Source organism: Micropterus salmoides, unplaced genomic scaffold (genome assembly GCF_014851395.1).
Source record: "Micropterus salmoides isolate LMB-PRFRI ecotype aquatic unplaced genomic scaffold, ASM1485139v1 Ms_hic_scaffold_16, whole genome shotgun sequence".
Taxonomy (NCBI): domain Eukaryota; kingdom Metazoa; phylum Chordata; class Actinopteri; order Centrarchiformes; family Centrarchidae; genus Micropterus; species Micropterus salmoides.
In genome coordinates, this window is record NW_024040707.1 from 19898920 (window position 1) to 19913279 (window position 14360).

Here is a 14360-nt window from a genome sequence, read left to right on the forward strand (position 1 = left end):
CAGCACTGCAGTTGCCCTGGGTGCATGCTGTAGCCAGTACATGTGTGTATGAAAGTGTGTGAGGTAGAAAAGTGTGTGTGTGTGTGTGTGTGTGTGTGTGTGTTTGTGTGTGTGTGTGTGTGTGTGTGTGTGTGTGTGTGTGTGTCTAGTCTTTATCCATCGCAGGCTGGACGAAAAAAGAGCCCTCCACTCATTTTTTGTTTTTGTTTCTTCCATCTCCCGTCTGCTCCAGCTCTGCCTCTCCCACCTCGATCAAAGACCTAGAAGAGAGCTGAGAGAAGCAGGGTGTGTGTGTGTGTGTGTGTGTGTGTGTGTGTGTGTGTGTGTGTGTGTGTGTGTGTGTGTGTGTCTGTGTTTGAAGGGATGGAGAAGGGATGGAGAGGGGATGGAGAGGGGATGGGGGGGCAGTCAGCTTGGTTGGGTGGGAGGTGATAACAAGATGAAAGGGTCCAGGTGAGGAGGAGACACAGGAGCGACCCTCTCCTCTCTCCCCCATCTCTTCTGTGTGTGTGTGTGTGTGTGTGTGCGTGTGTGTTTGTGTGACGTGGTGTGTCAGTGTGTGTTTGCTGTGTGTGTTGGAGAGAGAGCAAAACACTCTGCTCTCCTTCAGTAGACCGTGAACCTGCGCTGGAGGAAGCAGCCCTCTCCAGACTGAGGTATGTCACCAACTTATCATCAACACACATCTCCACACATACCTGCACTGTTAGCAGAGTGTCAGGGGAGATGTGTGTGTTTTTGGGGTGGAAGTTAGGATGCTGGAAAGGTGGGACAAGGGTAAAATCTCTAGAGCCTGTACTTTCTTTCATCATGTCACACATCACATTATCTTTGTGTATCCATGTAAAAGGACATGATTTTTGGAAAGAGAAACCTTCTTTCATGTATGTTCATTTAAACCCCTGACTTGTATATTGCTGCTGAGGAGTGTTTTGAAACATACAATTCAACAACGGGCTAGTTTTCTACTCGCAGTAAATACCATGTCATGTGCATATTATAAGGTCATATGGTTCCCAGTCGGCAGACGGAGAGATTCTGCTGCAACCTTAGACTCTAGCTTTTTTTGAGAATTAGTTTGGAGCGTCTGAGGCAGAGCTTGATGATAAATACTACTAAATACTATGCTCATTGATTTGATTACATTAAACGGGAGACTGTGCTGCATGTAAGCCACTAGATCCATATTTTTCTCTTTATTTGCTTACTTGCTTGTTTGTGCAGTTTTGACTTGATAAACTTGACTTTAAAACAGCTTACAGGCAAGTTTTTTCCAATTTGGATGCTTTTAATTTGATTTTTTTGCGAAGTAAAAAGCTCTTTGAGGGACTGGAACATTTCACTTCAGGGAGTTGTGGTCCTTTGGAGGAAGAATTTAAATTATGGTGACACCACAGAGCAATGAAACAATCAATGATGATTAGGCTAAGAATCTCCTGAGGGCTGCTCCACAGATGTTGCTAGATCTTAGCTGAGCTATTGTTTATTGGTTAATTTTTAGGCTGAAGGTGACTGTAACACCTTGACCTATTCAACAAAGGCCACCTACTTATGCCTGCATCTTTCAGATGATTGTTGAGCTTGATGTGCGTAGGTGGGCAGGAAAAGAAGAGGCGCCTTGCAGGGATGAAGCCTGCAGCATATGTAAATGTACCAGAGGGTCAGTGTTCATTTCATGACAGTAAACACAGCACATGGCCTCTTTACTACTCCACTGGCCACGCAAACACTTATACTTAACTGCTGAAGGTGCACCATTCACATGAATTTTAGATAATAATTTACTATAGCTAAGTTTTGTTCAGAAGAGCGCTGTTAAGAATCAACAACTGAACAGTCATTCAGTCTTTCAAAATGTTTTTTCGTGTATATTAGAAACCCATTGGAAGCCTAACATTTTATATTTTTCATGTCATGATTTTACTAATGTGAAAAGTGTTTATCGATCTTTTCCTTCCCATTACTTCAGACAGCACGGAGCTCTGTAATGCTGAGTTTTGCAGTTTATTTATTTGCTCATCCAGTTTATTTCTTGACTCTGTTAAGGGGGACATATGGTCCACGCTGCACTTTTAGCTTCCCCTTAGGGCACTGGCTGCCCTGAAAACACACATCTAAGAATGCAGATGTCAAGTATGTAGCATATTACAGCCCTGGCTGCAAGAGAGTACAGACTACATCAAGTCTGATGGCTTTGCAGCTGTTGCACAAGAGTAATACATCTCACCATGCAAACTTCCGATAAGGATCAAAGCAACAGAAATAATGCCATGTTTTACAAATGACTACATTTAAAGCCAATTTCTGCATTTTGATATAAGTGACAAATATCAGATTGTTTGCAGGGTCCCCGGTTTTGTCTGCTTTGATTTGTCTTTAGATGAGTGGATAAAACAAGAGGATTATAGTGTCTGTATTTGCATTAACAGTATATTAGCTTGATGGATTTTCTCTCCATCATTTGCAGAATGTATTTATAGACTGAGCAAAATGATTTAGGGGAAGTTGTCTTATTTTCAGACTACAACCAGCAACCCTACATATTTCATCAATGTCTTTTTGCCCTTGTAAATGTAGTTTACTGACCCACATATATTGTATACCTTTCAAACTAGTATTAGAATAATAGTATTATTAGGCAGTGGTCATCATGAGCATGCTGTGAAATCAAAATCTTTACTTTCAAACACTGCCCACTATTAAACAGGACTATCTCTTTGTTTCAGATATTTCTAACTGAAGCTGATATAGGAGAGAGAAGGACACATTCTCCAAATTTACAAGGAATTAAGTGAAACCTCCAGTGATCATCTGCTGGGCTCCAGGCTAAAGTCTACAGGGGTCAGGGCCTGTACAGCCCCATGACAAACACTGCTGCCTGAGCCTCTCAGTGACACCCTATGACAGGGGAGGATGGGTGATGGGCCCGTGAAATTCAGCGGCCTCTCTCCTGCTTATCCCATCCTCTCATGGAGCATCCTGTTAGACCGAGCCCCTCCTGGAACACTTCTCTCTCTGGCCTCCCCACATTTCCAGCCTCACTACACCCAAATATCTCTAACGTGACACCGCCCATCACAAGTATCCGGGGTGGGGTCGATCTGAACCAGTCCTTGGCACTGTGTGCTATGCTCGTCATGGATGTGCTGGCAGTTGTGGGGAACTTGGCCGTGATGATTGTCATCACCAAAACGCCGCACCTGCGCAAGTTTGCCTTTGTGTTCCACCTCTGTCTGGTGGACCTGCTGGCAGCGCTGTTTTTGATGCCCTTGGGGATGCTGTCAGACCGAATCCTGGTGGACGAGGCTCTGTGCCGGAGCTACCTCTGCCTGAGTGTGTGTCTAGTGAGTGCTGCCATCCTCACCATATGTGCCATCAACGTGGAACGCTATTACTACATCGTCCACCCCATGCGTCATGAGGTCAAGATGACATTGGGGGTGGTGGTGATGGTACTAGTGGGAATCTGGATTAAAGCCATTGTCATGTCAGTGCTGCCTCTCCTAGGATGGCTGCTCCAGGGGAACCAGGTTCCGGGGGCTCCTTCGGTCATCATTCGTGGTCAGAGACACTGCTCCCTCCACTGGACGGGAGGCAGGACCATGCGGCTGCTTTTCATGGTCTTTTTTACATGCATCTATTTCCTGTGCCCTGTGCTGATCATTTTGGTGGTCTACTGCAACATGTTCAAGGTGGCGCGAGTTGCAGCCATGCAGCATGGCCCCCTTCCCACTTGGATGGACTTGCCGCGACAACGGTCCGAGTCCATCAGCAGCCACTCCACCATGGCAGCCAGCCTTGGGGGCACTGGCGCCCGCACCACCCCTCAAAGGACCTTCAGTGGCGGGAAGGCCGCAGTGGTCCTGGTGGCAGTGGGTGGCCAGTTCCTTTTCTGCTGGCTGCCATATTTTTCCTTCCATTTCTACTCGGCTGTTGTGTCTACCTCTCCTGCTTCGCTGGCCCAGCTCGAGGACGTGGTTACATGGATTGGCTATTTCTGCTTCACCTCCAACCCCTTCTTCTATGGCTGCCTAAACCGGCAGATTCGTGAGGAGCTGGGCCGCCACCTGGCTTGCCTCTTCAAGCGGGTCGGGCCCGGCGAAGGGGAGCAGCTGCCCAGCCGCGAGGCCTCTATTGAGGAGAACTTTATGCAGTTCCTTCAGGGCACTGGATGCAATCTGGAGCCCTGCAACTCGCACAGCAGAGTGAGCCTGGAGGAGTCAGAGACTGAGGGCCTTCAGGAATCAGCTGTTCAGCAGAACACGCCAGCTGACTTCCACATCCCAGGGCAGATCCTTGACGAAACCTCAGAGTTCATACAGCGGCAACAGCTGAACAATGAGCTACATGTATCAGAGAACTTTTTCAAAACTGTACCAGAACTGTAGCTGCCTCTCAAGTCTCTTTTGGCATCCAATAAATATGCTTAGTTGTATTCATATTTTCTCCAATTTGTTGAATTAATTAATTTCTTGTTCATGCTACAACAGTGCTTTTAAGCTAAAAATCCATTGAACTGCAAAGCATGGTATCTTCGTGGGAGAATTTAAATTATGTAGACCAACAGTCATGACGCTACCGCATTACATGTTTTAAGAGCCATACAGTGTCAGGCTGTTTCTGTGTGATGTTAGCAGATGGACAAGATAAACCCTTGTTGTGTTAATCACGGGTCAAGGCTGTGACAAACATCACATAAACATAAAGAAGTGCTAACACTCTGGGCGAGCAAAAACTTCAGGGGAACACAGTTATCACAGTTCAAGGAAGCCAAGAAGAAAATTTTTTAGTTTAGCATTCCTTTAAAGCTTAAGTCATTCGGCCCTCATTAAAAGTTGGGCTCTCCATCAGACATTAGAATCTGATTTACAGCATCAATGAGTCATAACACATCATGGGGATTACATCAAAAAATGATTAATTTAATTCAACTAGCGTTGAATGTTTCCTCATTTTTGTGTTTTAATACTTGAATCCCTTGACAATCATTTCAAATTGACTCAATGATACAAGCAGGTTCTCTATGACCAGATCTTTGATTTGATTAGTAATCAAACCATAAAAAAAAACTCCATCAAAGTGTAATTTTGTAGGACTTTCAATTGGAAGAAAAACAATGTGAGGAAAATGAGGAAGAGGTAAAAGTAAAGGTTGTCAGTTATTGAAGCTGTCCTTGCCAGCTGTTTGGAAGCTGTTTGTTTAGCCACTAAAGTAAAGATCTGTTTCCATCAAAGTGTATTTATTCTACTTTCACATCTCCTACCGCCAAGGACTTTATGCAAAATGTGTTGCTTTTCCATGTAGAAAAGAGTGAATATTCAGAGCCATTTAACACAAATGCCTTTCCTTTTGAAATATTCATTGTGTTTAAAAGGATCATATTTTACAGCTGGTGCTGCTGGTGGTATTTATAATAAACAGGCTGACACACCAGCGTATTTTTAACCATTTTCCAGGGACATTATTATCATGTTATCTGTTCTTAGTCTTGTGATTATCACCTCCTCACCAAAATCATCTCACATTGGTAGACTCGTGATTCAACCCCCTTCCACTCAAAGAAAAACATTGTGACTGGTTTAATTTGTGTGACAGCGATGGGTTTAAAGATTTAAGCTTTGCAAAAACATCGGCTACTGCACATGATGACTGTCAATTTGTTGAAATAAGGCGTGGATAAATTCAGACATGGCCCCCATTACCCCGAGATGTCGGTGCTGTTTACAGGTAAACACAGGAGAGGTGTGAGCACTCTTGTGTTTGTGCTATAAACAAGCAGGCTTGTTGTGGCTACTCAGCACACAGGTGAGACAATGCTTACACATGGCAAGCTTTGCCTGTGGCCTCATTTGGAAGACAGTGAAGATACTTTCTCCGATCTCAGGTGGAAACAGTTTGCACAAGTCACACAAGCAGTGACAAATGTTCCAAAGAAAATTACAAGGCACAATTCTCTTTTTATACTTGCTCTTTCTTGCTGCCTTCATTTATTTTGGACTGCCTCATACCGGGCTGTTGGCATGATCACAAGACACTGAACACAAGGCGTCCAGGGGAGGGTCATATTTTGCTGGGAGTCAGAACAAAAAAAAGGTCCCTTTGTCAGGGGGAGACATAGTGTTCTTAATTTTATTGCGATATGACTTTGTAGCGGATTCTTTTTCAGATGGGGTCATCATGTCATCTTGTTTTAAAGTGTTTTTTTGTGTCTGAAGATGGTGCAGAAATGTGAGGCCCAAATTTTAGTTACACAAAAAATCCAGTACAATTGTGACCACAAGACAAAATCACTGCCATAATCCTTAATGTTCTACAATATGCATGCATTTTTATTGTATTTTTATTAGTTATATCAACACTGCAACAGTTATTAAACTTTATGTAACAAAATAACATAAAACCACCTTGATTGATTACACCAGTGTTCTGGAACAATGGTTTAATCTCTTTCGATAATCTGAGATCTTACTCATTGAGCATTATTGATCATCTGCTCTTTAAAATGTTGTAATAAAGTCAGTAATATTTAACACAGACTGGGGTCATTACAAAGCCCCTTGTGCTGAGTGTACAACAATCCACCATTCCATTCAGCTGGATTTCTGTAGCAGCAAAATTGTCCCAACCAATCTGATTAAATGCTGTAAGCTCAGTGTCTGCTACCATCTGTTGATTACAAGGACGGAGAAATAAGCTGTTTTGAAGGTGAATGGCAGATAATATTCCCCGCTTTAGGAACATTCATAGACATTGTTTTTACAGTTTTTTCATGTCAAGACGTTCTTTTTCCTCTCTCTATCTTTTTGTACCTGAGCTGAAAAGACTGTTTTAATTCTTAATTATTGGGGTTTGTTTTCCCCTTGTAAAGATGTCCCTGCGCAGTAGTTACCCAAATGATTAAAGACACAGCAAGAATATTAACTAGAGTTTCGTGGTTGTTGTCGTAGTTTCCAGATATTTTAGGATCAATAACTGCATCTATCACATGATCAATCCCATCAACCATCTCTTTCTCTCCTGCCCTCCCAGTTGCCTCATGCTCTCTGCCTCTGTGTGTGTGTGTGTGTGTGTGTGTGTGTGTGGTGTTGGCGAGGGTGCACAGGGGGGGCAGGGATGCAGCGTCACAGAGGGGAAATGAGGCACTAAGAACAGGATGAAAGAGGAGTGACATTTGAAGGAAGGCAGAATGCTGAAGCTCGTCAGTAGGGGAGATGTTGTGAACGACACTGTAATGCTCAATTACTTACTAACACCTACCACCGCTGACCAGGCTCTGCATAATCCAATCCATACACTAAATGTCCAAAATATTCATTAAGTGCACTGATGAGGAACAATCCAAGCCATTATCCCTTAGTGATTTCAAATATGAATCTTAAATCTAGTGAAAAAATATAAATGTACAGTTGAGGAAATACAAGGAATAGAAGAATATTCATGTGCATTGTGCAAATAAATCCCCTTTGTCCCCTTTGTTTATAATGCACATCTAAAGCGTTTTTTGGAGGTAAAATTTCAATTTTAGCATAGTTGCAGTTGTTTTTCACAAGGAAAAAATCCAAACTCCACCATCAACAGCAACAGCAGCACCCAATTGGTTCATCGTATATTTTCTGATTACCCTGATTTTCTTTCTTGTGCTGCTCCCCATCAGACAGAGTGACTCATAGCTTTCATGTTTTGCAGCGGAGGGTGCCTCCCACAGCGCAGAGAAACAGTTCAAACAGCCTGACCTTTCTGACAGGCTACCACACGCCCAGGGAAAGTGCTCAAGCACAGATACCACCACTAGGTCCCTCTAGAGGGCCACTGGGTGCACTGCACAGTCATTCAGTGGATGGGTCGGGTGTGTTTCTTATAAACCAAACAGCTAAAGTGAGAGCTGTGATCATTTAAGGTGCAACAAATGGGTGTGCAGCTCCCAGAGCAGCAACTAAAATCAAAGAAAACATGTGCATCTGTGAATATGGGGACTGTCTGCAGGGAAAAGTCTTCCTCCCTGGATCAGAGATAAACTCAATCACATGAATTTCTCACTTCCAATTGGTGACTTCTGTCAGTGCTGAAGGGTTTGTTTGGCAGGAGGAGCAGAAGACTGGAGGTGATCAGGCTAAAGAAGCAAAGTTAGAGATTATATTTATACTAAAGACATAGTGTATTGTGGTTCCAAAAGGTGAGTGTCTGGGGACCTTCAAAGGGTTTCGATGAGTCTATAATGAGCTGTCACTAATAGTAATATGCCGTTTTTTAATAACTTTCCTGGTCCTGGAATTAAATGTCAAAATTTTTACTTATCTACATTTACTCTCTTTATGATATGATTGTGCCCCTTTCTATAAGGTATCCCTTATAAAGGGTTTATAAGTTGTAAGAAATGGCTTTAATAATGGTAAATAAAAAATGTACTAATGCTTTATAGTTCAGTTACAAGCATCAACAACAAGATCACATTTTTGGGTTGTGAAAATTCCCTTTTGTGTTATGCGACAGGACAGAACGGACCCAAACGCAACTCAGTGGGAAGGAGGTTTATTGAGAGATTACAGAGGGGCTAGAGAAGAGGAGATGGAGGTGAGGTGGACGCCGGGGGACGTGGACACAGAGGAACGAGGAGCAGGCGAGGATCAGGGGGAGCCGGGAGGGCGCCGTGGAGGAAGCCCGAGAGGAGAGGACCGGAGGACGAGCCTAGCCAACTGAACGGAGGACTAGGGAGAGTGAACCTGGGGTGGAAAGCAGAAAGACAGGGTTAAACACAGGAAATAACCAGGGGCTGGAAAACTGAGATCTCTTCTGGAGTTAATCGGAGCTTGAGCGAGGTTGGCACCAGGTTGGGAGCAACGATGATCAAGCGAAGATGGTGTGGAGAACCGGGGTTGATATACGGGCAGGGATGAGGTTGATTACTGGCAGGTGTGGCAGGCTGGGGAGGTTGCTGACGAGGTGCAGGTGCGGGTCGTTGGCTGGGCTCAGGAGCGGAGGGAGAGAGAGAGGAGGAGAACACAGGGAGGCAGGCAAAGTACAGGAGAGCAAAACAGTGGGAGAAATAAAACAAGAAAAAAAACCAAACAGGACACTCACCGTCAGCCGGGCTGTCCCCACAACATTTAGTTGCTTTTAAACCTTTCTATTTTGAGAAATTATACTCACAAATGTTGGTTAACTATGAAAGAAAAATGCTTAAAATGTTCGTCATGTAAGTACATTCGCTGTAAGTGTTCACACACAACGCGAGAAGGCGATTAGAACCCGCAAAAATTGGCTTGAGTTGGAAATGTTCAACTCATGCAAAGGCCTTTGCGTTGCCTTTGTTGTGATGGCAGCCCGGCTGTGTCTCCTCCCCTGTGTGTGCTCTCCCTCTCTCTCTCTCCCCACACCTGCACCTCATCAGCCACCTCCAGCCTGTATATCAAACCCCGTTCTCCACACAGTCGCCGCTTGATTGTTGTTGCTCCTAACCCGGTGCCACTACCTTACTCAAGCTCCTGAAAAGACCTGTAGAAATCTCTGTTTTCCAGTTCATAGTTTTCCCCTGTGACTAACCCAGTATGTCTGTTTACCTTCCCAGGTTCATTCACGTTCCCTTCCCTGGTCTCCTGTTCCCCACGGCTCCCTCACCTCTCCTCCTCCGCCTCACCAGCTCCTCTGTCCTCCGTGCCCACGTTCCCCTACCGTTACCTGGTGGACTGGGCTGGTTACGGCCCAGAGGACCCCTCCTGGATTCCCTCCAGCCAGATCCTTGACAAGACCCTCCTGACAGACTTCTACAGAGCCCATCCTGACAAGCCGGGAGGTCCGCCTGGGGGCGTCCGTTGAGGGGGGGCCCTGTTGTGGTGGCAGCCCGGCTTACAGTAAGTGTCCTGTTTTTTTTCTCATTTTGTTTGTTCCACCTTTCTGTTTTCCCTGTACTTTGCCTGCCTCCCTGTGTCTCCTCCCCTGTGTGAGGAGGTGGCGGTCCCCTCCGTACAGGCCCACCTCAGACGCTGCCGCCGGATCTCGAGGGAGGCCAGGGCCACTCTTCTACGCATCGCGGCCCGCAACCGTCAGTTGTCGGACTGCCACCATCCCCGGCTCCCACCTACCGGCCTGGACAGCAGGTCTGGCTCTCCTCCAGGGACCTCCCCTTGCAGACCTCTTCCAAGAAACTCACCCCCCAGTTCATTGGCCCCTACCCCATTGAGGCCATCATTAACCCCTCCGCTGTGCGACTGACCCTTCCGCCTCACCTGTCCACCCTGTATTCCATGTCTCCAGAGTCAAACCTTTCGCCACCAGCACCCACTCTGTACCAGTGGCAGCACCTTCCCCTCCACGTATGGTGGACGGTCACCTACACAGTGCATCGCCTCCTGGACGTGCGACGTAGAGGTTGGGGCTACCGTTACCTGGTGGACTGGGCTGGTTACGGCCCAGAGGACCCCTCCTGGATTCCCTCCAGCCAGATCCTTGACAAGACCCTCCTGACAGACTTCTACAGAGCCCATCCTGACAAGCCGGGAGGTCCGCCTGGGGGCGTCCGTTGAGGGGGGGCCCTGTTGTGGTGGCAGCCCGGCTTACAGTAAGTGTCCTGTTTTTTTTCTCATTTTGTTTGTTCCACCTTTCTGTTTTCCCTGTACTTTGCCTGCCTCCCTGTGTCTCCTCCCCTGTGTGTGATCTCCCTCTCTCCCCACTCCTGAGCCCAGCTGACAACCCACACCAACACCTCATCAGCCGCCTCCTCTGCCTGCCACACCTGCCAGCAATCACTCCATCTCAGCCTGTATATCAACCCCGGTTCTCCACACAGTCACCGCTTGATTTGCTCGTTGCTCCTAACCCGGTGCCACTACCTCACTCAAGCTCCTGAAAAGACCTGTAGAAATAGTTTTCCAGTTCTTAGTTTTCCCCTGTGACTAACGCAGGCTGTCTGTTTCCCTTCCCAGGTTCACTCACCTTCATCCTCCGTCCAGTCAGCTGGGCTCGTCCACCTGTCCTCTCCCCTCGGGCTTCCTCCACGGTGCTCCCCCGGCTCCCCCTGCTCCTCGCCAGTCCACCTGCCACCACACCGCTCCCTTCCCCGGTCTCCTGTTCCCCACAGCTCCCTCGCCTCTCCTCCTCCGCCTCACCAGCTCCTCGGTCCTCCGTGCCCACGTTCCCCGGCGTCCGCCTCACCTCCTTCTCCTCTTCCCCTGCCTCCCTGTTCCCCAAAATAAACCTAAACCTAAATCTTTAACTGAGTGTTGCGTTTGGGTCCGTTCTGTCCTGATTCATAACAGCCTTTGCGCCACCCGACAGGAAATCGCGGCTCTATGCGTCTTTGCATTGACTTGTATGTATACTCACCGCCCCGAACGCTCGCTTCGCTTTTGGTCTGAAAGCAAGGACTATACTGCTATGAAAACCGGCTTAGAAATGCTGGAGAGGGATAAAAACAATGCATGTTCTGAAAATACAATGACATTAAAGTCAATTTGTGGTTTCCTGGTATAAAAGGTTCCTTGCAGTGGTAACATGGTGTCACCTACATTTATTTTACCCACTTTTTAACTTGCAGAGGAATTTTCAGTAAATTCATAGTGGGCTTCTCATAGTGCGGGCCATGACATGAACTTCAATCATCTAGTCTTTTCAGAAAATGTCAGTGATTTTGTTCACCTTGCTACATATTTGCATCAAGATGATCGACTCAAAGTTGAGGTTCAGCCATGCTGCCACTAGATCCACTAAAAGTTCTAGGGTTGTAGCTTAATCAGGCCACTACAAACAAAAAATAGAAATTGAACTTTCACCTCTTGAAGTGTGTTGTAGCTGTGTCCAGGCACATTTTTAGGATCTTGAAACATTGGGGGCTTAGCCCAGCCTATAAAACTTCATATCTTCACATAATAATTGACTACACCCCCCCACCCCAAAGTTAAGTCTATAAAGTAGTAAAGCAACAGTAAACAGCCTCTACTTAATATGGCACAACAAAACTCACAACAACACTATTAACTGTCTCATTTTGATGTTGCTAAATTGTAATGTCATGTGTCAAATTATAATAATATAACAACAAAACTGCGGCAATATGAACCATGGGGTCTCGGGGTACTCCCACCAATTTCTACCTTTTCTGCATCAATTTATTTTGGAAATTATTTATGTAAAGGGACACACAAAATTCAGGTAGCAGGCAGGTGGCTGAAGTTTCACTGGTTGCTTTTAAATGACCCGAAGGCTGGCAATTCTGCCTTCAGATGTTATGACTGATTAATCGTTTGATCGTCCTTGTTGCTGAATTGTGGTGAATATTTTTGATATTTTATGACCTTGTAACTGATTATTTATTCCCATCTTAAATTTGAAATTGTACTACTGCCTGCCTTGGCCAGGACACTCTTGGAAAAATAGTTTTTCTGGTTTAATAAAGGTATAATAAAACAATTTAATACAGTCTAAAACTGTAACAGAATATGATGCAGAGCAGCTCTCCAGTTCTGGGTTGCTTTCAGATATGTTTCTCCTGTAGATCAACTTTTAATATCATCACTGCTGAATCAATACACATGCAGGTGTGACTGATTGAGGTAACCTCTTTAAATGTGCATGTGGCATCTTTTTACGTCATCAATAATAAATTAAATAATTTTAATTCAGTTATAAACTCCTGGACTTTAATAGCTCCTGTGTTTCAGCAGGTTTTCTGCTCGTTCAAAGTTCTGCACATTCAGAATCTAACTGGGATCTCTGACATTTCCAGAATAAAGGATATTTTGAGAGGTCAAACAGGATAAATCATCATAAACTTTGCAATCAATCTGCGGTCCACCTGCGTGCTACACTGTGTGGAAGGGATCCATACCACGGATTCTGCAACCTGTTTCACCACTACTATACATGGTAGTATGGGGATTTAATTCTTGCATGTTTTGTTGTGCAGGATCACAGCCCATGTGTCTACATAAGGAAAGGTCAAGATAGGCTATCAGAGTAAAAATGGACTGTCTATTGCATTAGACTAGGCAACTTGATGAGGGTTTTTTTTTTAAGTAGCCCATTAAATTAGTGATTTATTTTCATTCATAAAAACGTCTCAAAAACATCCCACTATTAATTAGCCTACATATAAACGGCAACAAGTTTTATAAACTGCAGCTTGGAAAAGATAACTGCGTCGCGCAAAACCTTTGCATTCCAGCAGCAACCTCTGTGAGGACCAGTCCAGTCAACACATGTATGGGCGCACATCATTTTAAAACAACACAGTAATTAGGCTGTCTGTCTTTCAATCTAGATTTAGTTAGTCTGGGCTAATGCAAGTTTCCCCTTCTGACAGAAGCAGAACCTCATTTGGGACTGTACTAGATGAGACAAGGAGGTGGAACAGGAATCTGACTGAAAACACTTAGGGACGTAGGTGTGACTTTGAACCTGGGGGAGATGCTGAAATCACTTAAATGCTCATTTCTAATAACTTTTGAAAACAGAATGTACTTATTATTGTGGCTAAAAGAGGGTATTTGCAGTAACAGAAGATGGAGAATAAAATAACTAGAACAAAACCAACTACATAAACTATGGAACAGCTGCTAGTTAATGTAGCTAGCCACAGCACAAATGTATTCAGTTCTCCTAATGTTAAACTTGTCTGTGATATTTCCTGTGTCTCACTTGGCCCTGAGTCTCCTTCCTCTCACATCTAGGAACGCAACAAAACAAAGAACTGTCTTCAATGCAAACTCTGATGACATGCTACAAGTAATTTTACTTTGTGAATTTTAGAACAAACTATACAGTATGTCTACTAGCTATCCATACAACTTCCAAGCTCATCCTCCTCAGTTATTTCTAATCCTCCTCCTGTGACCTCTGTCCTCTTCCTCTTAAAATACTGCAGGACATTTTGACCACTGTTACTTTTAAATTGTTTATGGACATGTATGTACACATACAGGACTTTCTAAGGTCAAGGATGGTCAGAGACAGGGGCAAAAAAGTGTCCCAGGAGTTTTTCCCTGGTTAGTCCACTCTCCAGACAAAGTATTTGTTGGGGCCCTGTGTCTTTAGAGAACTTTATTCCTGCATTCTTAAGAATTTTTTGCGAGTAGAATGTAGTGTAAATAACTTTATGAGCCAATACATTTGTGCGCCATGTGTAAAACCCAACAGGACTATTTTATCCACCATATTCTCTCTCTCTCTCTCTCTCTCTCTCTCTCTCTCTCTCTCTCTCTCTCTCTCTGTGCATCTCAAAAATAAATAACAGCTGGTAGCTGCTGATTGAAAGATTAGTTTCACCGGTGACATTCTGTTTATGGACTCACCTTCGGACATCGCAATAAAACAGTTACCAATGTGTATTAAAAAAAGGAAACAGGCTAATGTCCAAAGCCATGCTCTGT

At 44.7% G+C, this 14360-nt stretch overlaps 2 protein-coding genes and 1 long non-coding RNA gene across 3 annotated transcripts; 2 read left to right on the forward strand and 1 right to left on the reverse strand.

Annotated features, from left to right (window-relative positions):
• The first annotated feature begins 37 nt into the window (after positions 1-37).
• On the forward strand, positions 38-6917 carry gpr61 (G protein-coupled receptor 61). The gene is made up of 2 exons (XM_038722762.1): positions 38-656; positions 2727-6917. The coding sequence occupies exon 2, from the start codon at positions 2970-2972 to the stop codon at positions 4386-4388; it is 1419 nt and encodes a 472-aa protein (XP_038578690.1). The 5' UTR covers positions 38-656; positions 2727-2969; the 3' UTR covers positions 4389-6917.
• Positions 6918-8513: 1596 nt separating this feature from the next.
• Positions 8514-8928, reverse strand: LOC119905593. Its single transcript, XR_005444841.1, has 2 exons — positions 8825-8928; positions 8514-8720 (listed from the first exon to the last, which is right to left on the reverse strand). It is a non-coding gene; the product is annotated as an uncharacterized LOC119905593 (long non-coding RNA).
• Positions 8929-9313: 385 nt separating this feature from the next.
• LOC119905156 lies at positions 9314-11213 on the forward strand. Its single transcript, XM_038721909.1, has 5 exons — positions 9314-9341; positions 9566-9678; positions 9758-9848; positions 9967-10555; positions 10920-11213. The coding sequence occupies exons 1-4, from the start codon at positions 9314-9316 to the stop codon at positions 10518-10520; spliced, it is 786 nt and encodes a 261-aa protein (XP_038577837.1). The 3' UTR covers positions 10521-10555; positions 10920-11213.
• The last annotated feature ends 3147 nt before the right edge of the window (positions 11214-14360 follow it).